The sequence below is a fragment of the Podarcis melisellensis genome (genome assembly GCF_964234715.1).
Source record: "Podarcis melisellensis genome assembly, chromosome: W".
Lineage (NCBI taxonomy): Eukaryota > Metazoa > Chordata > Lepidosauria > Squamata > Lacertidae > Podarcis > Podarcis melisellensis.
In genome coordinates, this window is record NC_138535.1 from 11,910,846 (window position 1) to 11,937,335 (window position 26,490).

General features: G+C 44.8%; 1 protein-coding gene across 1 annotated transcript in view; it reads right to left on the minus strand.

Annotated features, from left to right (window-relative positions):
* Positions 1 to 1,391: 1,391 nt before the first annotated feature.
* Positions 1,392 to 26,490, minus strand: part of LOC309361218 (uncharacterized protein) — a gene marked incomplete at its 3' end in the record, with an annotated part of 424,120 nt that continues 399,021 nt past the window's right edge. Inside the window, exons 2-3 of the mRNA XM_081896149.1 lie at positions 3,494 to 4,679; positions 1,392 to 1,460 (exon numbers count right to left, since the gene is read on the minus strand). Of these exons, the coding sequence (XP_081752275.1) occupies positions 1,392 to 1,460; positions 3,494 to 4,603 (1,179 nt within the window). The 5' untranslated portion in view covers positions 4,604 to 4,679. The remainder of the gene's footprint in view (positions 1,461 to 3,493; positions 4,680 to 26,490) is intronic.

The following is a 26,490-nucleotide window of genomic DNA, read 5'->3' on the forward strand; positions in this document are numbered from 1 at the left end:
AGATTGAGACAGAGGAATTTCGAACACGCTAATAAAACCGGGAAGCTACTCGCTTGGCAATTGAAAAAAAGAAAGGAACAGAATATGATAAATAGGATAGTGGTGGAAGGAGAAGAGATAAATAAACCTAAAGAAATAAGGAGAGCCTTTTTGGATTTCTACGGAGGACTCTTTAAAAATACAGAAAAGAATAAGATGAGGAAAATAGAGCGATACTTAACATCTAAGAACATCAATAAGATTTCCACAACAGACAAAAAGAAGCTAAATGCCCCAATCGAGACAGAGGAAATTAAAGTAATAATAACAGACCTAAAAAATGGGAAAGCCCCAGGCCCAGATGGGTTTACCAATAGATACTATAAAGAGATGGAACCGGTTCTGCTGAAGCCACTACAAGAAGTAATGAACAACATTCTTAAGGAAAGAGAAATCCCGGAGACGTGGAAGGAGGCACTGATTACACTAATCCCAAAGCAAGATTCAGACTTAGAGCAAATCAAAAATTTCAGACCGATTTCCTTGCTAAATACAGATTATAAGATTTTCGCGGGAGTCCTGGCAAGAAGATTTAAAGCCATTCTGGTAAAAAGTATTCATAGAGACCAAGCCGGCTTTCTGCCGGGTAGGCAAATAAAAGATAATATAAGAAACATTATAAATATTATAGAATACCTAACAGAAAGGTGTGACAAACAAGGCTTACTGCTATTTGTGGACGCTGAGAAAGCGTTCGATAACGTAAACTGGGAATTCCTGCTGAAGCAAATGGAACATATGGAAGTAGGTACTGAATTTTACAATGGGATAAAAGCAATTTATACGGAACAAAGAGCGAGATTGATAATAAATAATGTGGAGACGGCAGAAATATTAGTATCTAAGGGAACAAGACAGGGATGCCCACTATCCCCACTGTTATTTATAGTGATGTTAGAGGTCCTACTAAACTCCATTAGAGCCAATAAAGAAATCAAAGGAATCAGGGTTGGCCAGCACGAACATAAAACTAAGGCTTTTGCAGACGATTTGGTTGTAACAATGGAAGACCCACTGAACTCAATAAAAGAGGTACTCGGAGAATTTGACCAATTCGGGGAAGTAGCGGGCTTCAAACTAAACAAAAGGAAAACAAAAATAATAGCCAAGAATATGCAAGCAGATGAAATTGAGGAATTACAAAGAGAAATAGAAATAGAAGTGACAAAAAAGGTGAAATACCTAGGGGTATGGGTAACGCCAAAAAATATAGATCTATTCAAAAATAATTACGAAACAGTATGGAAAGGAGTCAAGAAGGATTTAGAAACGTGGGGCCGGCTCAGATTGTCATTTTGGGGTAGGATAGCCACAATCAAAATGTCGGTACTCCCAAGAATCCTATTTCTCTTTCAAAATATCCCGATTATCAAAGGCACAAAGACATTCAAAGCCTGGCACAGAGAGATCTCCAGGTATATCTGGCAGGGAAGGAAGCCGAGAGTTAAATTTAAACTATTGACGGACACGAAAGAAAGGGGAGGCTTCGCCCTGCCAGATCTAAAGTTATATTACGAGGCATCATGTTTATGCTGGGTTAAAACATGGATAAAACTGGAAGATAGGGAAGTGCTAGACTTGGAAGGTCACGATACTCGATTCGGGTGGCATGCCTATTTATGGCATGGGCGGAAGAAAGGGCACAAAGGATTCGGGAACCACATATTCAGGGGGCCTCTGATGGAGATATGGGAAAGATATAAGGATGTGTTAGAACCTAGAACACCACAATGGCTGTCCCCATTAGAGGTTATATCCGTCAAAAAAATCAATATGAGAGCCAATTGGGCAACTTATGAGCAACTGTTAATGAAGGAGGAAGGAAAGTGGAAATTGAGGCCGTACGATCAGGTCAAATCTCAAGTATATGATTGGCTGCACTACCACCAGTTAAACGATTTGTTTAGAAAAGATGTTAAGGACAAAGGATACGCGGACAAAAAATCCAGATTTCAAACTGAGATCCTGGAGAATAACACAAAAATCTTATCTAAAATGTATAAGCATCTACTGGATTGGCACTTAGTTGACGAGGAGGTTAAGGCGGTAATGACACACTGGGCTAGAGACCTAGGCCGTAATATATATTTTGAAGAGTGGGAAAAACTCTGGAAACAACACATTAATTTTACGGCCTGTGTGTCACTCAAAGAGAACTTAATGAAAATGTTTTATCGCTGGTACCTGACCCCGGTCAAACTAGCCAAAATGTACGGATCCTGCAACAAATGTTGGAAGTGTAAGGAAAGAGAGGGGACTTTCTACCATGTGTGGTGGGAATGCCAAAAGGTCAAAGGGTTTTGGGAGAGTGTATATAATGAAATGAAGAAAATGTTAAGATACACCTTCGTTAAAAGACCCGAGGCATTCCTACTAGGCTTGGTAGGAATGGAGATAAAGAAAAAAGATCACAAATTGTTCCAATATGCAACAACGGCAGCAAGGGTCCTAATAGCTAAAAACTGGAAACAAGAGACTCTACCGACAATGGAGGAATGGAGATCCAAATTACTTGACTATGTGGAGATGGATAGGCTGACGGGAAAAATTAGATATGTAAAAGATCAGAGGTTTGTTGAAAATTGGGAAAGTTTTACGAAATATCTGGAAAGCTTAACCGAAGAACAGATAACACTGGTGGGTTTCAAAGGTGCTTTGTAAGAAGCAAAGGGTAATGCCAAAAGAAAAGGAATGAATGAGAACGACTTATGGTATTACAAATAAAGAAATGCGGACTTATTGTTTATAACAGTATGGACGATTCGTGGAAAGGCTGAAGGAAGTCCTTTTCTTTTATTTTTTTGGTGGAATAATAAGAGTATTGATATAGTTTGTTTTGTATTTTGGTTTGTACTTTGATTTATGTAAACCAATAAAAATTATCCATGAAAAAAAAAAAAAAGGTTTTCAGGCCTTGAAGCAAAGTTTGGTTTGCTCGCTCCGCAAGTCCATTCATCCATGGCGATCTAGGCGTTGACAAGTCATGCTGGATTCCCTTCTCAGTCAGGAAAGCTTCAAACTGCTGAGAAGTGAACTCCCCACCCCGATCGGTAAAGAGGCAGCTGATACGTTTACCGTGAACATTCTCCAACCAAGTACAGAATGCCTTGAACCTAGGAAACGCTAGCGATTTCTGCTCAAGCATAAACACATGAATGTACCTAGAAAAAGAATCCATTAGAACCATGAAGTACCTTGCTCCTCCCAAAGAGGGCGCAAGTGGACCAACCAGGTCTGTGTGCACAAGCTGGTAGGGTTTGGAAGCCTGCCTGCTAGACTCCTTGCCTTTTGGAGCAACCTTCACCTTGTTCTCTGCACAAGATACACATTTCATGTGAAACTTACAAGGTTTGATGTTCAAACCTTCAACCAACTCAGGCATCTTGGCTAGCGCTTGCCAAGACATGTGACAAAATCTTTGATGTGCTTCATGAATGCATCCTGCATGAAAAACCTTGTTAGTTTGTGCAACACAACAAGAATCAACATTAGACACAACAGCATTGTCATAATAAGTTACACAGAATAAACCATCTATAAACTTTGCATGCAAAATGTCCTCTTTGCCTTTCCTGATGACACAGACGCTCCTCTTGAAGGAAATCTCAAAACCACGCCCAGTCAGCTGTGGGACACTAAGCAAATTGTCCGCAGCACCTGGAACAAAAAGTACATCTCTGATGGTAGTGTGCAGACTTGCAAGTTTCACAGTCCCTTTTCCTGCAATTTGCAACGTCCTTCCATCAGCCAGGTGGATCTCTCCATCTTGAGGTGTGAAGGAGATAAACAGGTGCTTGTCTTTTGAAACATGGCGGGTACACCCCGAATCAATAACAAACCTGGCCTTAGCCTTTGGAGCAGCTCTTCTGGCAAGCAAAACCTTGTTTTCCACCGGTGTGGGCTTTTGCAGCTTGCCCCCCTGCTCCTGGCCATCAGACTTGCCATTAGCCTTTGGTGAAGCTGTGCCAGCAAACAAAGCCTTCTTTTCCACTGGCATGGGCTCTTCACCCTCCCTCTGCTTCGGGCCATCTGCAGGCATCTTGCTCTGTTTACCTCTGGCCTTCCGGCCTCTGCAAAGGCGATGACCTTGGCTCCCACAAGAAACAGAGCTCTCAGCTGCCCACTCCTTGGCTCCCCCTGGAGGCTGGAATTCTGCCTGGGATGACATCACAGTCAGCTCCCGCTGCAGCTTGCAACCGGTGCCCTCAGCATCCCTGCATTCACTCGCATTCTGGGAAACAGCCAGGACCTCCGACGCAGTCATACTCTGGGCTGGGATAACCGGCAGATGAGCTACTTTCAAAGCATTCCACATCTTACGTGCAGTCGTGTTGCCAGCTAGCGTTTTAATTTCCTCCAGAGAGACGGATAAGACTATTATGTCTACGGCCCGTGAATCTTGGGCCCTCCATCTATCTGTCAGAGGAACTGGAGGGGCCTCACACACAGTATGCCACACTCCAAATTGTCGCAGCAAGCTCTCGCAGTACCTTGCCCAGGTCTGATAGTTGTGGCCATTTAGCTTTGGGCACTCAGCAGCTTCAGAGGCTTGGAAAAACTCCATTTCAGCTATTTGCTTGAGCCGTGAGCCTTTATGCCTTCAAAGACTTCTTATCTCGGCAGCTCATTAATCACGATGCCTCTGGCTCGGCTCCCAGGCCAATTAGACCAGCCGGACATCTAAGACTTTTGCCGGCAAACAGAAAAGCCTTATTTTGCTTTTGCTTTTCCACACATACCTCAGCAGTCTATTGCAGTCTTACTCTCCTGTAAGTGCCGTGAATCTGGGCCCGAAACCTGTTGTTGGGATACTGCCAGGGAGACAAAGGCCATCACTGCCTCCACGCCGACTCCGGACTCCGGACGTTCATCGACCTCCCGTAGATACAGTATCAGCAATTAGCGGCACGAGCTCCAGAAATAGATTGCCACATTCCTGGGCTGATGCACACTCTATCAGCAGAATTCACACAGCGAAAGTTGCACTCAGGAGAGTATCATTTAGAATGTTTATTCAGCGTTGATCAGAACAAAGAAAAACATGACCGCCTGCTAGTGTGTTCAGGCACCAAGAGAGAAAACGAAAGCAACAGCAAACACAAACATCCTGTGAACAGGAAATACGCAGACTCTGACTCACATAGCCTGCTCCCTTTTAAGGTGGAACGGAAATATCCTAACAGCCCGCCTATTTTCAGCAGCTTATTCATTCACCTTCTATGGTGCCCTACGCATAGGCAAGGTGGTCTGCGAGGACCTACCAGATTCAAGTACAAGGGGGATTTTCCTAGAGGATGTGACCTTATCCCGCTCAGACCTGATTCCTAAAATCTGTAGTTCAAAAACCAACCAGCTTGGGAGAGGGGCGCTAATTCAGCTGCTAGCTACCCAAAAAACCGGTCCTTGCCCCGTAAAAGATGCAAGAAGATACTTATATTTAAGACCAAACACCCCTTGCCCCTTTTTCATTCATGCTGATGGCTCCCGCCTCTCAAAACACCAGTTTACGCGGGTTATGCGTAAAGCAATTGCTGCTATTGGGCTCCCTGAAGAGGAATATGCTGCTCACTCATTCCGCATTGGTGCAGCTACCACAGACCCGGTACACCTAGGCTTGACAGCAGAAAAAATAAAGGATTTGGGTCATTGGAAGTCCAACACTTATAGAGGGTACATCCGCAAACCGCTATGAGGATCTCCATCGCCCCCATCATCCCTGTCCCCTCTTTGTATGCTCTTTCCCATTTTAGGTGTCAGGGTGGTGCACCTTTGGATCATAGGCCATAGCATTGTGCATTGGGCCAGAATCCGAGCCATCACCAGGGGCTGGGGATGTGGCTTACAGCTTCCAAAGAACATTGAATTATCCTGGATCATGCGTCACGGAATGCGATGGGCTGAATTCCTACCTGCAATAAAGGCCAAAGCTGCCCTGGAAGGTCCCCCTGAGGCGTTGGTCATCCAACTGGGCGAAAACGACCTGGCCTATCGGAAGGGCATGGACTTAATGTGAAATATTTTCAGTGATTTTGAGGAACTGCGGGCTGCCTTCCCCAATCTAATGATAATTTGGTCATCACTGCTTTAAAGGCGTAATGGAGAGATTGCAGAAGCCCCAAAGCTGTAAATAAAGCCAGGAAGATCCTGGAGTGCTCAGTGGCTCATATTTTTTTTTAAAATAATTTTTATTAAGGTTTTCCAAATTAAAACAAATAAAATCCAATTCATAAACTTTTTCCAATATCCAGGACTTCCCCTCCCCACCCCCTCTTGTGTTCCAAATCTTCCAAAAAAGCAATAATATTCAACAAATTCTTATTCCCAAAATACACTCATCATCAATAACTCAATTTATGCAAATTTCCATCCCCTAAGGTCGACCTATTCCCTTCCACGAGTTCCCCCCTTTCAAATATAGTACAGATAAAAATAGAATAAAAACAAACAATAATTTTACAACCTTTGGATTCCAAATTTCCCTCCCCTCTTTCCCTGTTGCGTTCCTCCTATCCCTCCACTTCTAATGTCTTCCTGATGAACCCACATTTCACTAAACCCACATCCCTCTGGTTCTTTACCGGTCTTTTTTTTAAAATTACAGATGTCCAATCATAGAAGGAGTCTATCAAAGGGGGCCCATTTCTTCTATCCAGATTTTTATATCCAGGAGTATAAACTCCAATTTTATATCCATAAGCTTGTCAAATCTGGATATCCCAAATGTTCCCACTCCAGTTCTGTCCAGTTCTTGTTGTTTCCTTGTTCTTGTCAATCACTCTCCTCCTTTTTACTTCCCTGTTCCCTCACAGAAATGTTCTTTTTCCAAAGGCTTCTAGTGTCTCTACAGAGGCTTGTTATTCAGGAGCAAAACATTACATCATGTTCCTTTCATTTTTCAACAGATTAATCCATTGTTTCCAGTAAAGTGTAGGCCTCTGTAGACAAAATAATGTTCCATTTCTGCAGTTTCCCAGGAGATTAAAAGTTCTATCCAACTGTTCAAGTTTCCCGTCGAAAACACATGCAATGTCCCTCAGCTCCTCTAGGTGGATTACAATAACAAAGTTCCCTTCCAGATCACATCCGCCAGTCCAAATAACTTATAAATCCTTATTTGAAACAATTTATCTCCAATTTATAACAAATGTAACCGGCAAAGTCCTCATAACAAAGTCTCAATTTCATTCTTCCGTTTTGACAGCTCTTTGACAGCTGTCAAAACCTCCGTTATTCTTCTCCAGGCATTTTCACGAATCGCTCCAGGGATTCCGGGGGGGTTGCTTTTTAATCCGAATTCCACTTTTCTCCTCCAGCTCAATCTTATAGATTTCCCTCGCGAAGTTGCTAGTTCGGCAAGATAAGGTTCCTCTCGATCTTAGTTATCCAGTCCTTTGTTTTGGCTCTTCTACAATTTGGGGGGGGGCTGACTTCCTTTTTTCCACCTCCCCCGTTCGCTCCAAATTCTAAAAATTTATCCCTCTTTTTAGTCCATATTCCAATTACTCACGGGTTCTTCTTTTGGGTCCAAATTTTCAATAGAAGAAGTCAGCGCTCTCCGCCGGATGGCATGCGGCTGCGCTCGGCAGGGATAGCAGAGGACTCAAAGCACCACGCTCCTCCCCGGCACCCGATCCGTAGCCTTTAAAAAGGCTCCTTCACGAATCGAGAGGGCGCTGACGGTGCCAGCCGAGTCTCCATGTCCACGGCCTCCGTGGCCGTGGTTTTTAAGGGTCCCCGCATCGCCGGTGCGGTAGGACCCAGCCCCTGCCGAGCAGGCTCCCTCCGGAGCTCGGAGGGAGCCCGCCATTCGGCGATGGCGCCGACCCGGAAGTTTGAGTGCTCAGTGGCTCATAGAGTAGCGGTACTGGGGGGGGGTCATTGACCACCCCAGCATCCAGTTTAACAGGGAGGCCCTCTACCGCAGGGATGGCGTGCATCTTTCTGATGTGGGTAACGATATGTGGCTTGCTGACATACTCACGGGGATCAGGGATTGGTTTCAGGTTTGAGGGTATTGGCGGCGAGCTTTGCTCGAGTGGCAGTTAGGCATTGGTAGGGATATTATTATGTAGATGTGTTGGGGGGAGGAGTGTTGGAAACTGGCCCCCTCGGGAAAGGCTGGCTCCTCTTCCCAGGCTCTTCGGGGCCTGTTGCCAGTGGTCTACCCTGGCTGGCATCCCGGCAGACCAGGGAGATCTTGATAGGCGACACCTCCCTGATGAAAAGTGCACACCCCCTTCCCCCTTGCATAGCAGCAGGAGAAAGAAAACAGACAGAAAGTAGACTATTTCATCTCTACTTTATTCATCTCTGTACACTGTACAAAAAGCATGTCTGCTCACTCAGAATCCTCCAAGCAACTGAGTAAGACTTCCCGGACACGAACAACAGGAAGGTCTCATATTACACAGAGAACAAATCCCTGAGAATTGCCTGGAACATCCTGTCCCATGGTTAGACCCATCATGTGATGTAAACATCGAACTGCTTGTTTGCAGCTGCGTAGTACTCATATCCCAACATCCTCCCCCGTATGATTCGAAGCTAGCTGCGAACAAAGCTTCATCCAGAGAAGAAAACAAACAGTTGTTATACACGTAACAATCCCCTGTTGTTTCAGTTCCACCTTTGGAACTACCTGCCACTGGTTTCACCAGTGTAACCCTCTGGTTGTCTGTTTTCCAAGGAATGAGAGCTTCTGCATTACCTTGGCTAGGGAATGTAGTGTTACGTTTTGCAACTCCCAGTTGTGTCTTTGTCTCTGACTTAGACATACCTTTAACCTGGCTTGAGTTGTTAACTATAGTAACACATGCAAGAGCTGAATTAGCAAATTCTTGAGAGTACCTTTTGGGTGGTATGCCCTTTGTGACTCTCTCAGACCTGCGAATGAGGTGCAGATCCTCCTTGCTGACTGATTCATCCTCTGGACTTTTGGGAGAACCACGCCCAACAGTAAACAGTGGTTCAGTCAATTCTAGTTCAGCCTTAACTTGTGAAGGACTAGACATTGTGTGTGAACCCTTCTCAATGACTGTGTCAGCAGAACTCTCTGAGCTCTCTGTGTCACTCTCAGTATCAGAATACTCATCTGTATTGACATCAGTGGGAAATGTGTGGAGAACCTCTCTCTCCTGTCTTGGAGTGCTCTCTAGAAACTTTGTGAGAATCACCTGACCAGATTCAGACAAAATTACTCTGTAGAAACCCTTTTCATAACCCACAAAAATGCCTTTGGCATTTCTGACCCCTTTTGGAGTATCCACATTCACATGAGATCCAAAAACCTTAAAGTATTTTACTGAAGGTTTCCTCTGGAACAGCTTCTCAAATGGAGAACTTTCCATACCTTTTGGAACCTTCCTTAACCATGTGTAACAGAATGAGTTTAAGGACTCAGCCCAGAACTCTTGTGGCAAATGTGAACTAAGCAATTGTGCTTCCATGCCTTTCTGCAACTCTGTGTTCACCTTCACACACACACTCTTGTTCCATGAAGCTTCAGAGACAGCAATCTTATGCTCTATCTCATGTTTCTCAAGGAAATCTTGAAAATTCTGTGAAAGAAAAATTGGCTTTTCATCTGTGAAAAGATATTCAATATTAGCATCATGAACAGTCTTAACCTTGTTACAAAACTCTTTAAACCTTGCTAAGGTTTGGATGTCAAACTCAGCCAAGAACATATCAAACAGATTCCTCACTGGCCTTGCAGACAACTTCATTGTCCAGAAAGTGGGAGAAGCAACAAGAAGAACAGCCAAACAGCGGAGGAAGCTAAACAAACAGCGGAGGAAGCTAAACAAATAGCTGAGACTGCAATTAGCACAGCATCTGCCACTGAATCGAAAGTACAAAAGTTGGAAACAGAAGAAATTCCAGAACTACGAAAACAATTGGATGACCATAAATTGAAACTGTCTATGATCGAACTGAAAGATAAACAGGTTAACCTAAGGGTCAGAGGAATTCCAGAATTGGAACCTGGCAGTTTGGCAGACTTCATTACCAAAGAATTTCAGGACTACTGGAATTTGGAAAAGGAGGAATTTGGAATTGTGACAGCATTTAGATTGGGAAGAGGAGGAAAGAAAGAAAAGAACAGAATAAGAGATTGCCTGATTACATTACGATCCAAAGAGGAGAGAGACAAAATTCTGAGTTGCCACTACGAAAAATCCTTAGCGGTCTCACAGTCAAGAGTGGAAATTTTCAAGGATATACCAAAATTCCTTTTGGAGCTAAGAGGGGACTACTATGATCTAGTAGGCCTCTTGAGGAAGAACAAGATCAACTTCAGGTGGGAATTTCCCCAGGGCCTATCTTTTACATACGAAGGAAGGAAAATTAAAATCAAATCGGTGGAGGACAAAATCAGATTTTTGGAGAAACACGAGGAAGATCTACACAAAGAGCTAGGACATCAGCTGGCTGTATCTGCACTGGATGTACTGAACCTATCTTTTGGATTGAACAACAGAGTGAAACCAACAGAGGAAGAACAACTTCAAGGCGCAGTTGGAGGAAAAGCAGAATAAGTACACAATGTCGCTACAAATATTAAGTTGGAATATTAATGGCTGCAACGTCCCTGAAAGGAGGAGAATTTTTTTTCATATATTACAAAAAGAACAACTGGATGTGATTTGCTTACAAGAAACGCATGTGACTAGAATACACAGGAAACTCCTCAGTAACAAAAAATTAGGACAGGAATTTATTTCATCGGATAAAGTAAAAAAAAGAGGAGTAGTGATTTATGCAAAGGAAAATCTATCACCGAAATTAAAATTTAAAGAAGAACATGGAAGAATTTTGGCAATTGAAATTCAGCCGCAAGGAGAGAGATTCTTAATCATAGGGATTTATGCACCAAATGAAGGAGAATCGGAATTCTTTAAAAAGCTACATGAGATTTTGCTGGACTATTTGGATTATAACTTGATTCTGATGGGAGATATGAATGGAGTGGTTTCAACTAACATGGACAAAGCACAGAAACAGGTAATTACCAAGGACGGTAGATTACCAAAAACCTTCTTTGAAATGACAGATACTATGGATCTAATTGATACTTGGAGATTTAAGAACCCTCTAGAAAAAGAGGGAACTTTTTTCTCTGAGGCAAAAAAGACATGGACAAGGATTGATCAAATATGGGCAACCAGAGGACTGGCTCCGAAAATCATGAAAGTGGAAATTTGTCCTAAAACTTGCTCCGACCATAATGCAGTTAAGATGGATTTGAAACTAAGGCCAACTGGATCCTTTAGATGGAGAATGAATGACTCTTTATTCAGAAATGAAGATATGATTAAAAAGGCCCAAAAAACCCTGAGAGACTACTTTGAGATAAATTTGAGTACAACGGTCGAGAAAAGAGTAATATGGGACACAAGTAAAGCTGTCATGAGAGGATTTTTGATACAGCAGAATGCAATTAGGAAAAAACTACAAAATGAGAAAAAAGATAAAATCTTGGAAAAAATAAAAGAAGGTGAAAAGAAACTGAGATTGAATCCAAAATCACAGGAGATTTTGAAAGAGATAAAGCTATATCAAGTACAGTACATGAAATTGATGAATCAAGAAATAGAGTGGAAAATTAAACAAATGAGACAAAAAACCTTCGACTCGGCAAATAAATGCGGGAAACTGTTGGCTTGGCAATTGAAAAAAAGACAAAAATTGAATACCATAACAAACTTGGAAGTGGAAGGAAAGAACATACAGAACCCAGGAGAGATAAGAAAGTGCTTCCAGAGGTACTTTAAACAGCTGTATACACAGGAGCCGCAGAGAGAAATAGACATTGATTGCTTTTTGAAACTAAATGGTCTACCAACAATTTCACAAGAAAATAAATTAATGCTGAACTATAAAATAACGGACCAGGAAGTAGAATCGGCCATTCAGAATATGATTGATTGATTTATTATTATTATTACGGCCATTGGCCCATATCTAAAAACAATACATCAAAATTTATCCATAAACAATACAATTTAAACAGTTCCAAGTTAAAACACCCCTATAAAACCAATTTTACTTCCATTAAGTAAACTATACACAATAAGCTCCCTCTATGTCAACCACAATTCAAATCCCTCAGATTTGGGGGGATATGCGTCTTAGTTCTGGCACTTATTGATGGTTCTTAAGTTTGGCTAAGCTGTCAGAGTCATACAGTGATCCATTTCTCCTCTTATGAAATAAGACATTAATCAGGTATCTAGCGACTGCAGGGGATCTAGCGACTGCAAGAGATAAGAAAGTGCTTCCAGAGGTACTTTAAACAGCTGTATACACAGGAGCCGCAGAGAGAAATAGACATTGATTGCTTTTGGAAACTAAATGGTCTACCAACAATTTCACAAGAAAATAAATTAATGCTGAACTATAAAATAACGGACCAGGAAGTAGAATCGGCCATTCAGAATATGCAATTGGGCAAGTCACCAGGTCCAGACGGTTTGTCCGCGAAGTACTATAAATCACTGAAGGATTGGATAATACAACCATTAAAGGACGTTTGCAATGAGATACTGGACGGGAAAAGGGCACCCGAATCGTGGAAGGAAGCATATATCACACTTATACCAAAAACAGAATCTGAAAAGACACAGCTTAAAAATTACCGCCCCATATCCCTACTTAATGTGGATTATAAAATATTCGCAGACATTTTGGCTAAAAGATTGAAAAAAGTATTAGCTGAAGGAATTCATAGAGATCAAGCGGGCTTTCTCCCGGGCAGACATTTGTCTGACAATACAAGGAATATCATAAACATTTTGGAGAAACTACAAGAGGACATTAATACTAAAGCTGTTCTTATATTTGTGGACGCAGAGAAAGCCTTTGACAACATTTCTTGGAGCTTTATGAAGAAAAATCTACAAGGGATGGGGGTTGGTCAGGGGTTTGAGAATGGTATAGGTGCAATCTACTCAGAGCAAAAGGCCAAGTTAATTGTTAATAATGTAGTAACAGAAGAATTTAAAATTGAGAAAGGTACACGACAAGGATGCCCTATCTCCCCATTGCTTTTTATATCCGTTTTAGAGGTCCTGTTAAATATAATAAGAAGGGATCAATTGGTTAAAGGCATACAGGTGGGAGCAAAACAGTATAAATTGAAAGCATATGCAGATGACTTGGTACTGACGTTGCAGGAACCAGAGTCCAGTACAAAAAGAGCACTGGAATTAATTCAAGAGTTTGGGAAAGTAGCTGGTTTTAAACTAAATAAAATGAAAACTAAGGTGCTAGAGAAAAATTTAACAGACAGTGAGAAAGAGAAATTCCAGAGAGAGACAGGATTAACTTTGGTTAAGAAAGTGAAATATTTAGGGGTGAATTTGACAGCAAAGAATGTCAACCTATACAAAGACAATTATGAAAAATGTTGGTTGGAGGTGAAAAGGGATTTAGAGATCTGGTCGAACTTGAAATTGTCATTGCTGGGCCGAATTGCTGTTATAAAGATGAATGTATTGCCTAGAATGTTATTTCTGTTTCAAGCATTGCAGATTATAGATAAGATGGAGTGTCTCAAGAAGTGGCAGAAAGATATTTCAAGATTTGTCTGGCAGGGCAAGAAACCCCGAATAAAATTTAAGATTTTAACTGATGCTAAAGAAAGGGGTGGGTTTGCCCTGCCAGACTTTAAAGTGTACTATGAATCAGCTGCGTTTTGCTGGCTGAGGGAATGGCTACTTCTTGAAAATACGGATGTTTTGGATCTGGAAGGTTTTAATAATGCATTCGGATGGCATGCATATCTGTGGTATGACAAGGCCAAAGTACACAGAGCATTTAAGAATCATATTGTTAGAAAATCCCTCTTCAATGTCTGGATAAGATATAAGGACTTATTGGAAAACAAAACCCCAAGGTGGCTGTCTCCAATGGAAGCGAAAGCTTTGAAAAAACTCAATATGGAGGCCAATTGGCCGAAGTATTGGGAAATTTTAGAACAGGAAGGAGATAAGTTGAAATTACAGAGTTTTGAAAAGCTAAAGAGCAAGGTGCGTGATTGGCTCCATTATTATCAAATAATGGAGGTTTACAATTTGGATAAAAAAATTGGTTTTCAGATGGAAAAATCAAAACTGGAAACACAGTTATTAGATTCCAAAAGTAAAAACTTGTCAAAAATGTATAACTTGCTGCTGAAATGGAATACTCAAGATGAGATGGTGAAATCAGCTATGATTAAGTGGGCTCAGGATGTTGGACATAATATTATGGCGGCTGACTGGGAACAGTTATTAAATTTACGGCATGCAATGCTTTAAGAGAGAACATTATGAAAATGGTTTACAGATGGTACATGACACCAGTCAAGCTAGCAAAAATTTACCACTTGTCTGATAATAAATGTTGGAAATGTAAAGAGGCTGAAGGAACATTCTTTCACCTTTGGTGGACATGCCCAAAGATCAAGGCCTTTTGGGAAATGATCTATAATGAAATTAAAAGGGTATTTAAGTATACCTTTCTGAAAAAACCAGAGGCCTTTCTCTTGGGCATGGTCGGCCAATTGGTGCCAAAGAAGGATGACCTGGTTAGTGGGGTAGAAGTGGAAGGATCATTAGGCGCGAGTGATCATGCTCTTCTGAAGTTTACTATACAGCGGAAAGGAGCAGCCAAGCATTCTAGGACTCAATTAGTTGACTTTAAGAAAGCCGACTTCATAAAACACAGGGAAGTGCTGGGTGAGAGCCCATGGACAGTAATACTAAAAGGAAAGGGAGTTCATGATGGCTGGGAGTTTGTTAAGAGGGAGATAGTAAAAGCACAACTTCAGGCAATACCAATGAGACGGAAACATGGAAGGTGCCTAAAGAAGCCAGGGTGGCTATCTAAATAACTTTTAACTGAGTTAAGATTTAAAAAGGATGTGTACAAAAAATGGAAAAGGGGGGAAGCCACCAAAGAGGAATTCAAACAAATAGCCAGCACGTGTAGACACAAAGTCAGAAAAGCTAAAGCACAGAATGAACTCAGGCTTGCTAGAGAGGTTAAAAGCAACAAAAAAGGCTTTTATGGGTATGTTCGTAGCAAAAGGACGAACAAAGAAACAGTGGGGTCACTCAGAGGAGAAGATGGTGAAATGCAAACAGGGGACACAGAAAGGGCTGAACTCCTCAATGCCTTCTTTGCCTCAGTCTTCTCCGATAAAGAAAACAATACCCGACCTGAAGAATTTGGAGCAAATGATTTAGCAGAGGAAACACAGCCCAGAATAACTAAGGAGATAGTACAAGAATACTTGGCTAGTCTAGATGTATTCAAGTCTCCAGAGCCAGATGAACTGCATCCAAGAGTATTAAAAGAACTGGCAGGTGTGATCTCAGAACCACTGGCAGTCATCTTTGAGAATTCCTGGAGAACAGGCGAAGTCCCGGCAGACTGGAGGAGGGCAAATGTTGTCCCTATTTTCAAAAAGGGGAAAAGAGAGGACCCAAATAATTACCGCCCAGTCAGTCTGACATCAATACCAGGGAAGATTCTGGAGCAGATCATTAAGCAAACAGTCTGTGAGCACCTAGAAAGGAATGCTGTGATCACCAATAGTCAGCATGGATTTCTGAAAAATAAGTCATGTCAGACTAACCTGATCTCGTTTTTTGACAGAATTACAAGCCTGGTAGATGAAGGGAACGCAGTGGATGTAGCCTACCTTGATTTCAGCAAGGCATTTGACAAGGTGCCCCATGATATTCTTGTAAAGAAGCTGGTAAAATGCGGTCTTGACTATGCTACCACTCAGTGGATTTGTAACTGGCTGACTGACGGAACCCAAAGGGAACCCATCAATGGTTCCTCTTCATCCTGGAGAAGAGTGACTAGTGGGGTGCCACAGGGTTCTGTCTTGGGCCCAGTCTTATTCAACATCTTTATCAATGACTTGGATGATGGACTCAAGGGCATCCTGATCAAATTTGCAGATGACACCAAACTGGGAGGGGTGGCTAACACCCCAGAGGACAGGATCACACTTCAAAACGACCTTGACAGATTAGAGAACTGGGCCAAAACAAACAAGATGAATTTTAACAGGGAGAAATGTAAAGTATTGCACTTGGGCAAAAAAAATGAGAGGCACAAATACAAGATGGGTGACACCTGGCTTGAGAGCAGTACATGTGAAAAGGATCTAGAAGTCTTGGTTGACCACAAACTTGACATGAGCCAACAGTGTGACGCGGCAGCTAAAAAAGCCAATGCAATTCTGGGCTGCATCAATAGGAGTATAGCATCTAGATCAAGAGAAGTAATAGTGCCACTGTATTCTGCTCTGGTCAGACCTCACCTGGAGTACTGTGTCCAGTTCTGGGCACCACAGTTCAAGAAGGACACTGACAAACTGGAACGTGTCCAGAGGAGGGCAAACAAAATGGTCAAAGGCCTGGAAACGATGCCTTATGAGGAACGGCTAAGGGAGCTGGGCATGTTTAGCCCGGAGAAGAGGAGGTTAAGGGGTGATATGATAGCCATGTTCAAATATATAAAAGGATGTCACATAGAGGAGGGAGAAAGGTTGTTTTCTGCTGCTCCAGAGAAGCGGACACGGAGCAATGGATCCAAACTACAAGAAAGAAGATTCCACCTAAACATTAGGAAGAACTTCCTGACAGTAAGAGCTGTTCGACAGTGGAATTTGCTGCCAAGGAGTGTGGTGGAGTCTCCTTCTTTGGAGGTCTTTAAGCAGAGGCTTGACAACCATATGTCAGGAGTGCTCTGATGGTGTTTCCTGCTTGGCAGGGGGTTGGACTCGATGGCCCTTGTGGTCTCTTCCAACTCTATGATTCTGGGAAACACTCAACAAATTGAATTTTAAGTCTGGAACATAGTAAACATTATTTATAGTCAAATTCAGACTTTCCAGATAAACAGTTCCAATTCCAGTCGCTTCCATCTCTTGACCGTTGGCCTGTTTCACAGTGAAGCGTTGATTTTGAAACGTAGAAAATAACTCTCTGTGTGACGTCAGTTGCTCTGTCGCACCTGTGTCAAAAAAAAAAAAAGCATTCTCAACCGATGATGAGGCCTTTGGCGACATCAAAGCTTTTGCTGGTCTTGCCTGTGTTTTGACACGACCCTTGCCTGTAGCCTCTGGCTTTGTTGAGCCCCCTTTGGCTCCTTTAGGCTGACGTGCCTTTTTACAGTTCTTCTGAATATGCCCAGGCTGGCCACAATTATAACAATGAACGACGTTAAGAGCTACAGCCTGCTCTTCTCCAGCAACAACAGTGGGGGTGGTTGAACTGCTAGCTTCACTCCCCCCATCAGCAACAGCTATTGCAACAAGTCTGTCTCTTTCATTCAGAACAACGGAACAAATTCTCTGAACTGTCAGATCAGCAGCAGGTAGCGATCCAAGCTGACTTGCAACCGTTTTGTACGTTTGATTCAAGCTGTTGATTATCATAAAACAAAAAATAGACTCCTCAAGAGGAAAATTTCTTTGCGCCATCTGCTGGCGTAGAAATTGCATCTCTGTCAAATGCACTTGCACATCCTCACCAGGCTTCAGTCTCATGTTTGTGAGCTTTTCAAAATGCAGCAGTGCTGTACCAGCGGCGTCTCGCTGATGTATACGCTGAAGCGTGAGCCAAATCTCTCTTGCGAATTCCAAATGTGATATATGTACTAATTGATCGTCAGCAACACACAAGATGATAGCAGACCTTGCCTGCACATTAGAGCCATTCCAGGCCCTTGAAGGTGCTGCAGGAATGGGATTTTGAATCACCCCAAATATTCTCTGTCTCTCAAGTAGGGCTTTCATTTTAAAAGACAACGAGGAATAATTGTCATTTGTTGGGGGGGGGGTGGATAAGGCACCCTTGCTTAGCATCCATCTTGACCCCAATTACAACTATCAGCTACGAGCCGTAAGCCTTTGGCAGCAAGCTACGCTGAAAAATCCAACAGCCTTTGAGCCTTAACTGCTCAACTCCGGCTTGCTTCCCTTTTGCCTTTGAAGCTTAACGAGCCCATAAATCAGCCCAAAGTGCTCACGATTCCTTGGCAGTCGACGGCAGTGGTTATCAGCACTCTCCCGGAATGCAGGAATGTAGCTTTCTCACTGTGTTTTAATCCAAAAACAGCAGCTCTTCGATGAACCGGAGAACCGTTCAATCCGCATTCACCAGGCAGCCATCCATCAGAAACTGGCAGAGGTCCATGGAACGTTGCAATCAGCAAAAAACGCTTCCACCCGGTGCTCCAGCCGTCCTTAGTCGTCACTTGTTGCCACAGCCATCCGCGGTGCTACCATTTCTTGGCACAACCATCGGCTCTGCTGCCATTTGTTGGAAACTGGCCCCCTCGGGAAAGGCTGGCTCCTCTTCCCAGGCTCTTAAGGGCCTGTTGCCTGCAGACCAGGGAGATCTTGATAGGCGACACCTCCCTGATGAAAAGTGCACACCCCCTTCCCCCTTGCATAGCAGCAGGAGAAAGAAAACAGTCAGAAAGTAGACTATTTCATCTCTACTTTATTCATGACTGTACACTGTACAAAAAGCATGTCTGCTCACTCAGAATCCTCTGAGCAACTGAGTAAGACTTCCCGGACACGAACAACAGGAAGGTCTCATATTACACAGAGAACAAATCCATGAGAATTGCCTGGAACATCCTGTCCCACGGTTAGACCCATCATGTGATGTAAACATCGAACTGCTTGTTCGCAGCTGCGTAGTACTCATATCCCAACATCGAGTGCCCCCGAGTGGTGACCCCTGGGGGAGTTCCTAGTGATGTGCATCCCAGGGCTTCCCCTGCTGGTGTTAACCCTTTCCGGTTTTCATGCTAACAGGCTGAAGCCGGATAGTCTGATAGGACCAATGCCTAAAGCCAATACCGCTCTTACCTGTAACCAATAAAGTTGTGGCCAATTTTTGCCCATTAAACTTAATCAATGGTGTCCCGTGTCTTTATTTATTCCAATCGGGGGGAGGCGGGAATCGCCACGCAACCAAATTGTTGGGCCACGGTATAGCCAGGAAGCCTTGAATTCCAGTTTTTTGAGGGGCAGCCTGTGCCCCCTGGCTATGATGTGTGATTTGAGGCTGAGTTTGGGTTGGCCCAATGCAAAATGTGTGAGGATCCATGAGGATCCATGCGTCGAAACGTTTTTGGGCCATGGAGTGGTCAGGAAGCCATGGATCCTACTTTTTTGAGGTGCAGTCTGTGCCCCTGGACTTCATGTATAATTTGACGGTGAGTTAGGGGTGGCCCAATGCAAAAAGCATGAGAATCGATGAGGATCCGTGCTTCGGAACCACGTTTTGGGGCCATGGTACGCCCAGGAAGCTGTGGATCCTAGTTTTTTGTGGTGCAAGCTGAGCCCCTGGCTATTATGTGTGATTTCTACAGAAACCCTGAGGATCCACGAGGATCCATGCTTTGAAACTATGTTTTTGGGCCTCGGTATAGCCAGGAACCTCTGGATCCTAGTTTTTTGTGGTGCAGGCTGTGCCCCTGGCTATGATGTGTGATTTGACGGTAAGTTGGGGTGGCCCAATGCAAAAAGCATGAGGATCGCTGAGGATCCGTGCTTCGGAACCACGTTTTGGAGCCATGGAGTTGCCAGGAAGCCTTGCATTCGTGCTTTTTGTGGTGCCGGATGTGCCCATGGCTATGATGTGTGATTTGACAGTGAGTTTGGGTTGGCCCAACGCAAAAACCATGCGGTTCCATGAGGATCCGTGCTTTGCATAGCCACTTCCGACCCTAGGGGTGAGTTGGGGTTGCGGGCTTCCCGCCCCCAACTCTCGCTCAGAGGCTGGCGAACAGGGGAATCCTCTGCCGCGTCATCCCCTGGCCAGCCTATCAGCTGGCTCAGGGGGTGTGGCTTGCCGCTCTTAAGGCAAGCGCGGCAGAGGAGCTCCCTCTTTGCCGCCGCCGATCAGCTGGGGAATTTGGTTCGTTCTCTCCGGCTCTGTGCTCTGTTTGCGTTTCTTTCTACTTCTTTTTTTGCTTCTTCTGTTTTGCCTCCTATTAGGTTGCTGTTCTGTGTGAGGAGCGAGGGAGCAATTGTTTCTTCTCTTCTGTGCTTTTTTTTGCCGTGCTGCTTCTTCTGTTTTGCCTCCTTTTAGGTTCCTGTTTGAGAGAGGAGTTCCGGCTCGGGTACCTTTGCCGGCAGCGCGTTTTTTCTTGGATCAGTCTTCTCCATCCACCCCCTTTTGGTGCGCCACAGCCTCTCGGCTTCCAGCAGCCACTTTGTTCCTTCCACTGCCGCCAGCATCGTTTCGCTGCTGGATTGCCTTGTCCGAAGCTCCACACGGAAGCTTGGGAGTTTCTGTGCTGAGCTCCCTTCTCTAAAGTCCACCTAGGGTGACCCTGTTGCCCCTCTTGGAGCTCCTTACCGTGTTGAATTCTTCCCCCGCTACTGCTGCTCCTGCACCTCAATCACAGCTGTTCAACTGGAGGACTCCTGAGACGCGGTTTGCTTCAGCTACCACTCGAGGTGGGAGCTATTTGGGCAGCTCAGGGAAGGGAAGCGCCTTCGCCTTGTGTGACTCTTTTAAACACGGGGTGCTGCAGCGCCTGCGGGAGGTTTGACTCCTTTCATGATAATTTGGTGGGAGGCTTTGGGCTTCATTTCTGCCTGAGATTGAGGCGCTAAAGCCGAGTTCTCGCTGGCAGCCTCGTGAAAGCTACTGTTTAAATTTCCCTGTAAGCCAGCGCCTCCCTGGGCGATCGCTGGATTGCTTGCTGTGCGCTCTTAACAAAGGGGACCTTTGATCAACTACGCGCAGCCTGGCTGTGGAGTGCGGGTTTTAGCAGCTTCGTGAAAGCCACTGTTTTGTAAATCTTTGCAAGCCAGTGCCTTTAGGGGGCTAGATTGTTGGCTTCGCGTTTTAGAGCAATGAGTCCTGTTTTCTGGTTGCCAGGGTTACTGCGTCGTGCTGTTGCCATTTTAGAGCGACCACGTGGGCGAGGGGCGGCCGCCATCTTATGTGAGGCAAGCCCCCCCCCCCCCCCGCAGGGTTGAGTGGAGCTATTTTTCTTTGTGTTTACACCCGTGGCTTCACTCCTTTCCCCTGCCGCTTTAGTTGTATTTTGCTGTTCTAACTAGCCAGGTAATTTTATCAAAATCACACTTTTCCTTAGCTTAGAGAGAGTTTAAACTCTACAGCGTGCCAGGATTGTATCTCCTTCATCGTTTTCATTGTATCATTCGCTATTGTAATATATGCTTAGTGCTGCTGGAGGATTAGTTACAAAATGCTGAGTGCAGGGAGAAGTGGCTGGTTTTAAAGTGTAGCGTGCTTGGGGAGAGTTGCTTTCTCTGTACTGAATATTAGAGACCATAGATTACATTCAATTGAAGGGAATAAAATAAACAATTATTAATTAAGCAGTGTTTTATAAATTAAATTGCAATTACTGTTTTTAATTAATTTGAAAATCTTGAGCCATAAATACGTTATCCAGCAGGGATTAGATACATTACTCACATTGCATTGGTTTGATACAACGCCTCATTAATTTCAGTCACTGATGTCAGGGAACTGCCATCGGAGCCAGAGGGTGAGGGAAGGCTCCAGAGCGATGCCGGAGAGGGTCCCAGCAGGGAGAGAGGCAGCCCATCTGCTGGGGAAGGAAATCAGCGTAACACCAGGGGTGAAGGGGGGCAGATGGGGGAATTGGAGAGAAGGCTCCAGGACTCTTCACCGGAGACCAGTGGGGAGAGCACGGGTACTCCGCTGCCCACACCCTCCCTGCGCAGAAGACTTCCGCGCAGGGAGAGTAGGAGGAGACTTGGCGTCAAAGAACTTCTTTGCTGGAAGAAGTTCAAGAAACGCCCACTGACGGATTCTGCCATCGACTGAGACAGCCACAAAGTGAAAGGCTGTCCAGACAGAAAGGGTTCAACCAGGTAACCTAGCCAGGAGTGGCGGCAACTTACGCACGAGCAACCCCTAGAACCATTACAGCTGAGATTGATTAATTCATACAGTGGTCTAAGACATAAATATTTTATTTGGCATAGATTGGATATTTAACAAACAGTGCAATTGTTGATATAGCGTTTATTAAATTACGTTTACTGAGATTAATTAATTCATACAGTATTTAAATTCATAAATAACTAGTGGCCCATATAATTCATTCCTATTTTATGTATAATTCATTCCTGATTAACGTTAAATGCCTTGCGACCCTCAGGCTTTCGCTCAATTTTTCTCAGCCTTTGAAATCTTCTATTTGCAATGTAGGCCAAGGGTCACTGGGTCCGCTTTGCCAATTTTAAGTTCTCAGGACTGTATTCCAGATACTCCACCTAGCATGCTGGAGCAACCAGGTACTTCGGCCTCTGCCTCTAATCTGAGTAATGCGCAGCCTGGTGGCAGCACAGGTGAGCTACCCAACATGCGCTCTCAGTCAGCACGCAACAAAAATTCTACACCCAGTGCTGCTGAGGGTAGGTCCTCTTCCACTAGGCCTAGACGCTCTGCCCAACAGCGGGAAGAGATAGGTGTCCCTAGTGTTTTTCAGGATCCCTCCTCTCAAACAGCGCCCTCTGAAGGCGGTTCAGCTTCATCCTCGGAGGAGGAGGCCCAGCCGCATGCTGAAGCTTCCAGAAACGCAGGACGGGCCCCAGCAGCCACTGAAAAACAGGGAGGGAAAAGGAAGGCGAAGAAAAAACACACCTCAAAGACCAAGAAGAGCAAGCATTCCGACACCGAGGAGGAATCAGGTACTTCCTTCTCTCCAATTAAACTCCATCCATTAAAAACTCTCCTTGACTTATACCCTAATAGGCAAGCTGCTAGGTACCTCTGGGAGGGGTTTTCCCTAGGCTTCAGAATTCCTGTCTCAGTCACACCTAACTCCGGAAACCCACCTTATCAGAAATCAGTAAAAGACATGCCCGAAGTGGCTAGGAAGAAAATACACAAGGAAATTGCCGCTGGTAGAATAGCTGGCCCCTTCATGGAGCCTCCTTTTGAGGGATTGCATATTTCACCTTTAGGTATTGTTCCCAAGAAGGCCCCAGGTGAATACCGTATGATACATAACCTTTCCTATTCTAAGGGGAGCTCAGTCAATGATTCAATTCCGTAAGAGCTATGCTCTGTTAAATATGCCTCCTTTGATCAAGCGGTAAAGTTGGTCCGTAAATTCGGGAGGGGAGCTATGCTGGTGAAGTATGACATTGAGTCGGCCTTTCGCCTCCTTCCGGCTCATCCGGAAGACTTCCATTGGCTGGGCTTTAAGTTTGAGGGGGCATATTTCATTGATAAGGCTATGCCCATGGGTTGCTCAGTTGCTTCCGCAGCCTTCGAGACCTTTAGCACCTGCCTGGACTGGGCCCTCCGCTTTAGGACAGGTACGGAGGGGGTGGGGCATTATTTGGACGACTTTATTCTGGTGGCCAGTAATGCGCCTGACTGCGCAGCCCTGCTCCAAGCATTTACATCACTGACTCAGGAGCTGGGCGTGCCGTTCGCGAACAACAAGTCACAACCAGGACATACTTAGGCATTGAACTTGATACCATAGCCCAAACATCTCACTTACCCAGGGAGAAATTGACTGCGCTTAGGGAGTTCATCGTACAGCTTTTGCCCCTTAGGAAGGTTACCCTCCGACAAATCACTCTTAGGTCACCTTAACTTCGCCTGCCGGGTTACAGCCCCAGGCCGCCCCTTCTGTGGCCGTTTGGCGAGATTATCAGCTGGCTTACGCTCTCCCCATCACAGGGTCCGATTATCGAAAGCAGTTAATGCTGATCTGGAGGTTTGGCTGGAGTTTTTAGGCATGTACAACGGCATTTCACTATGGCAGGACAACCTGTCACTCCAGGCCGATTTTCAAATTCAATCAGACACAGCGGGTTCTCTTGGCTTCGGGGTTTATTTCAGGGGACAGTGGTGCGCGCAACCATGGCCTTCCTCCTGGCAGGGAAACCAATTACACGTGACCTTACCTTTCTGGAATTTTCCCCAATAGCGGTGGCGGTGCATTTGTGGGCAGAGGAGTTCAAGGATCACCAGGTGTGCTTCTGGATGGACAACCAGGCTGTGATTTCCGTACTCACCAGGCAATCCTCGTGTTCACCGAGGGTGGCAACTCTATTGAGGTCATTTGTTCTTTTGTGCCTGAAATTAAACATTTATTTCTCGGCCAAGTTTGTTCCAGGAATTAATAACGATATCGCGGATACTTTGTCCCGCTTCCAGAACAATTGCTTCCTCTCGTTGGTGCCGTATGCTCAGCAATTGCCTCAACCGTTTCCAGAACACCTCTGGAGCCTTGGGACCGAGAAGACCTAAAGGGAGTATTAGCTTCAGTTGCCCCATCAATGCTTAGATCCTATAAGAAAGCTTGGGCTGATTTCTTGGCATTCCGTATTAAATTAGGCATTGTTACTGAGGACACTCCCCCGAGAAAGGCGGAGGTGCTAAAATATTTAGTGCATTTATGGGGAATGGGCCGTGCACCCAAGACCCTTAATATTCAGTCTTCTGCGATCTCTTTCTTTTGTAAGGCCCTTTACTCGGTTGATCCTTGCGCCGACTTCCTAGTCCTGAAGGCGCTGGAGGGCTGGCGTAGGCTCCAGCCTCCTAGCACAGATGGCAGGAGACCCATCACCTTCGACATCCTGAGTCAAATTCATAAAAAGCTAAGGGTGGTTTGTTGGTCTAAGTACGAAGCACGCCTATTTTCAGCAGCGTACTCCGTCGCCTTTTTCGCCGCCTTGCACATTGGTGAGGTGGTGTGCGACAATCAGCCCAGTCTTATTTCTCGAGGGATCTTACTGAAGGATGTGACATTATCTTCCTCAGACCTACTTCTCCATATACGAAGCTCCAAAACGGATCAGCTAGGAAAAGGGGCCTTAATTCGCCTTATAGCAACTCAAAAGAAGGGGCCTTGCCCAGTAAAGGATACAAGGCGATTTTTATATTTGAGACCAAATGCTCCCGGCCCCTTCTTCATACATGAGGATGGCTCTTGCCTCACAAGGCATCAGTTTACACGCGTTATGCGCAAGGCAATTGCTGCATGCGGTTTTCCCCCTGCGGAATTTGCGGCTCATTCGTTTAGGATTGAGGCAGCCACGACAGTGGTACACTTATGCCTCCCGGCCAAAAGAATAAAGGATATGGGGCGTTGGAAATCAGATGCCTTTAAAGGGTATGTCCGGTGATCCATTATGATGATATTCAACACACACACCCGATCCCTCCTTGTTCTGCTCTTTTTCTTTTAGGTGGTGGGGCTGTGCACGTCTGGATCATTGGACATAGTATTGTGCACTGGGCCAGAATTCATGCTCTTAATCAAGGTCAAGGAAGGGCGCTGGAATTGCCTGAGAACATAGAACTCTCCTGGATTTCTCGGTGTGGAATGTGTTGGGCTGAATTTCTGCCAGCAGTGAAGGCCAGAGTCGCCAAAGATGGTCCACTGGATGCCCTTGTCATCCAGTTGGGGGGAAACGATTTGGCTTACAGGAAGGGCGTGGACATAATGTGGAATATTTACAATGATTTTGACGAATTGAAAAATACTTACCCAAAGCCAGTCATAATTTGGTCTTCCCTGTTAGAAAGGTGCAAATGGAGAGATTGCAAATGTCCTATTGCTATTAATAGGTCCAGGAAAATATTGGAACGCTCGGTGGCTTGTAGAGTGGTGTCACTGGGGGGGGGGGCGGGTCATCGACCACCCCAACATTCGATTCAGCAAGGCAACCCTCTACTGTGGGGATGGCGTACATCTTTCCAACGAAGGGAATGATGTTTGGCTCGCTGACATTTCTGCGGGGATTAGGGATTGGTTGCAGATTTGAGGGTATTGGCGGCGACCTTTTGCTCGAGTGGCAGTGAGGCATTGGTCGGGGTATTGTTATGTAGATGGATGGGGGGAGCGCCATCACCTCCCCCAGTTGCGAAGGGTAGTCCGGTAAAGCACTCCGGGGGCGTGGCCCCGTCCGAAGCCTAGGGAGGTCAGGGCCCAAGGCACGCCCCTGAGCGGTGACCCCAGAGGAGTGCCTAGTTGATGTGCATCAGCAGGGCTCCCCCTGCTGGTGTTAACCCTTCCTGGCCTCTCAGGCATACAGCCTGAAGCCGGATAGTGAATAGGATCAATGCCTAGGCCAATACCGCTCATTTCCTTCAATCAATAAAGTTGTGGCCAATTTTCGCCCCTTAAACCTTAACTTATGGTGTCTTGTGTCTTTATTTCTTCTGGTGGGAGGTGGGAACTCACCACGCAACCACGTTTTTGGGCCATGGTCTAGCTAGGAACCTATGGATATATTCTGTCACTACATTGTTCACAATTAATTTTGCCTTTTGTTCTGAATAAATTGCACCTATACCATTTTCAAAACCTTGACCTACCCCCATCCCCTGTAAATTCTTTTTCATAAAACTCCAAGAAATATTATCAAAAGCTTTCTCCGCGTCCACAAATATC